Source organism: Nicotiana attenuata, unplaced genomic scaffold, assembly GCF_001879085.1.
Source record: "Nicotiana attenuata strain UT unplaced genomic scaffold, NIATTr2, whole genome shotgun sequence".
Lineage (NCBI taxonomy): Eukaryota > Viridiplantae > Streptophyta > Magnoliopsida > Solanales > Solanaceae > Nicotiana > Nicotiana attenuata.
This window is the reverse complement of record NW_017670580.1, coordinates 503585-504499: the sequence shown is the minus strand read 5'-3', so window position 1 is coordinate 504499 and position 915 is coordinate 503585. Positions and strand designations below refer to the sequence as shown.

At 40.3% G+C, this 915-nt stretch overlaps 1 protein-coding gene across 1 annotated transcript; it reads right to left on the bottom strand.

Annotated features, from left to right (window-relative positions):
- Positions 1–223: 223 nt before the first annotated feature.
- On the bottom strand, positions 224–676 carry LOC109241194 (uncharacterized mitochondrial protein AtMg00810-like). The gene has a single exon (XM_019407908.1). It carries the CDS (start codon positions 674–676, stop codon positions 224–226), a length of 453 nt encoding a protein of 150 aa, XP_019263453.1.
- Between the last annotated feature and the right edge of the window lie 239 nt (positions 677–915).

Genomic DNA, 915 nt, shown 5'->3' with positions numbered 1-915 from the left:
GGAACACAGAATTCCTTGCTATGTGTAGGGTAGCGTGACAGTCGCATAATACGAGAATGGGTAAGGATAGAGGAATAGTGAGCTCAGTAAGAAGCCTGGCCAGCCAGACAAGTTCTCCAACAACCATCCTAGCCGATCTGTACTCAGCTTCTGTAGAGGATAAGGAAATGGTGGACTTCTTCTTAGATTTCCAACTGATGAGGCTGTTCCCAAGTAATACTATTTAGCCACTGACTGATTTTCTGAATTGGAGAAAAATAGCCCAATCTGAATCACAGAAGGCTTTCACTCTGTAATCTGCATCATTAGTAAGGAAAATTCCCAAGTTTGGATCACCTTTCAAGTACCTTAGGACATGATATGTAGCCTTTAAATGTGGCTCCCTGGGACTTTGCATGAAATGACTGAGATGTTGTACACTATAAGCAATGTCTAGCCTAGTATTAGTGAGGAAGTTGAGCTTTCCAATCAACTTCCTGTAATAGGAAGGATCTGTTAATAGGGCTCCTTCATCAGCTTTTAACTTCGTAGATGAATCCAGATGAGAAGTCATAGGAGGACAATCTATACAGTCAAATTCTTTTACAAGATCCATAGTGAACTTCTTCTGTGACATCAAAACTCTTTTGTCTGTGTATTGGACCTCTAAACCTAGGAAGTAATGAATACTCCCCATGTTTTTTATCTTGAATGTGTTGTGCAGGAAGTTCTTCAGAACTCAATCTCTTGCAGGTGAGTGCCTGTGACAAGAACATCATCTACATAGATAGCCACAAACACTATTGATCCTCATACTTCTTATAGAAGAGAGAGCAACCAAGAATTGAGTGAGTATACCCTCTAGAACATAATGCTTTAGTTAATTTCTCATACCACTGTCTGGTGGCTTGCTTGAGTCCATACAGGGACTTGTTT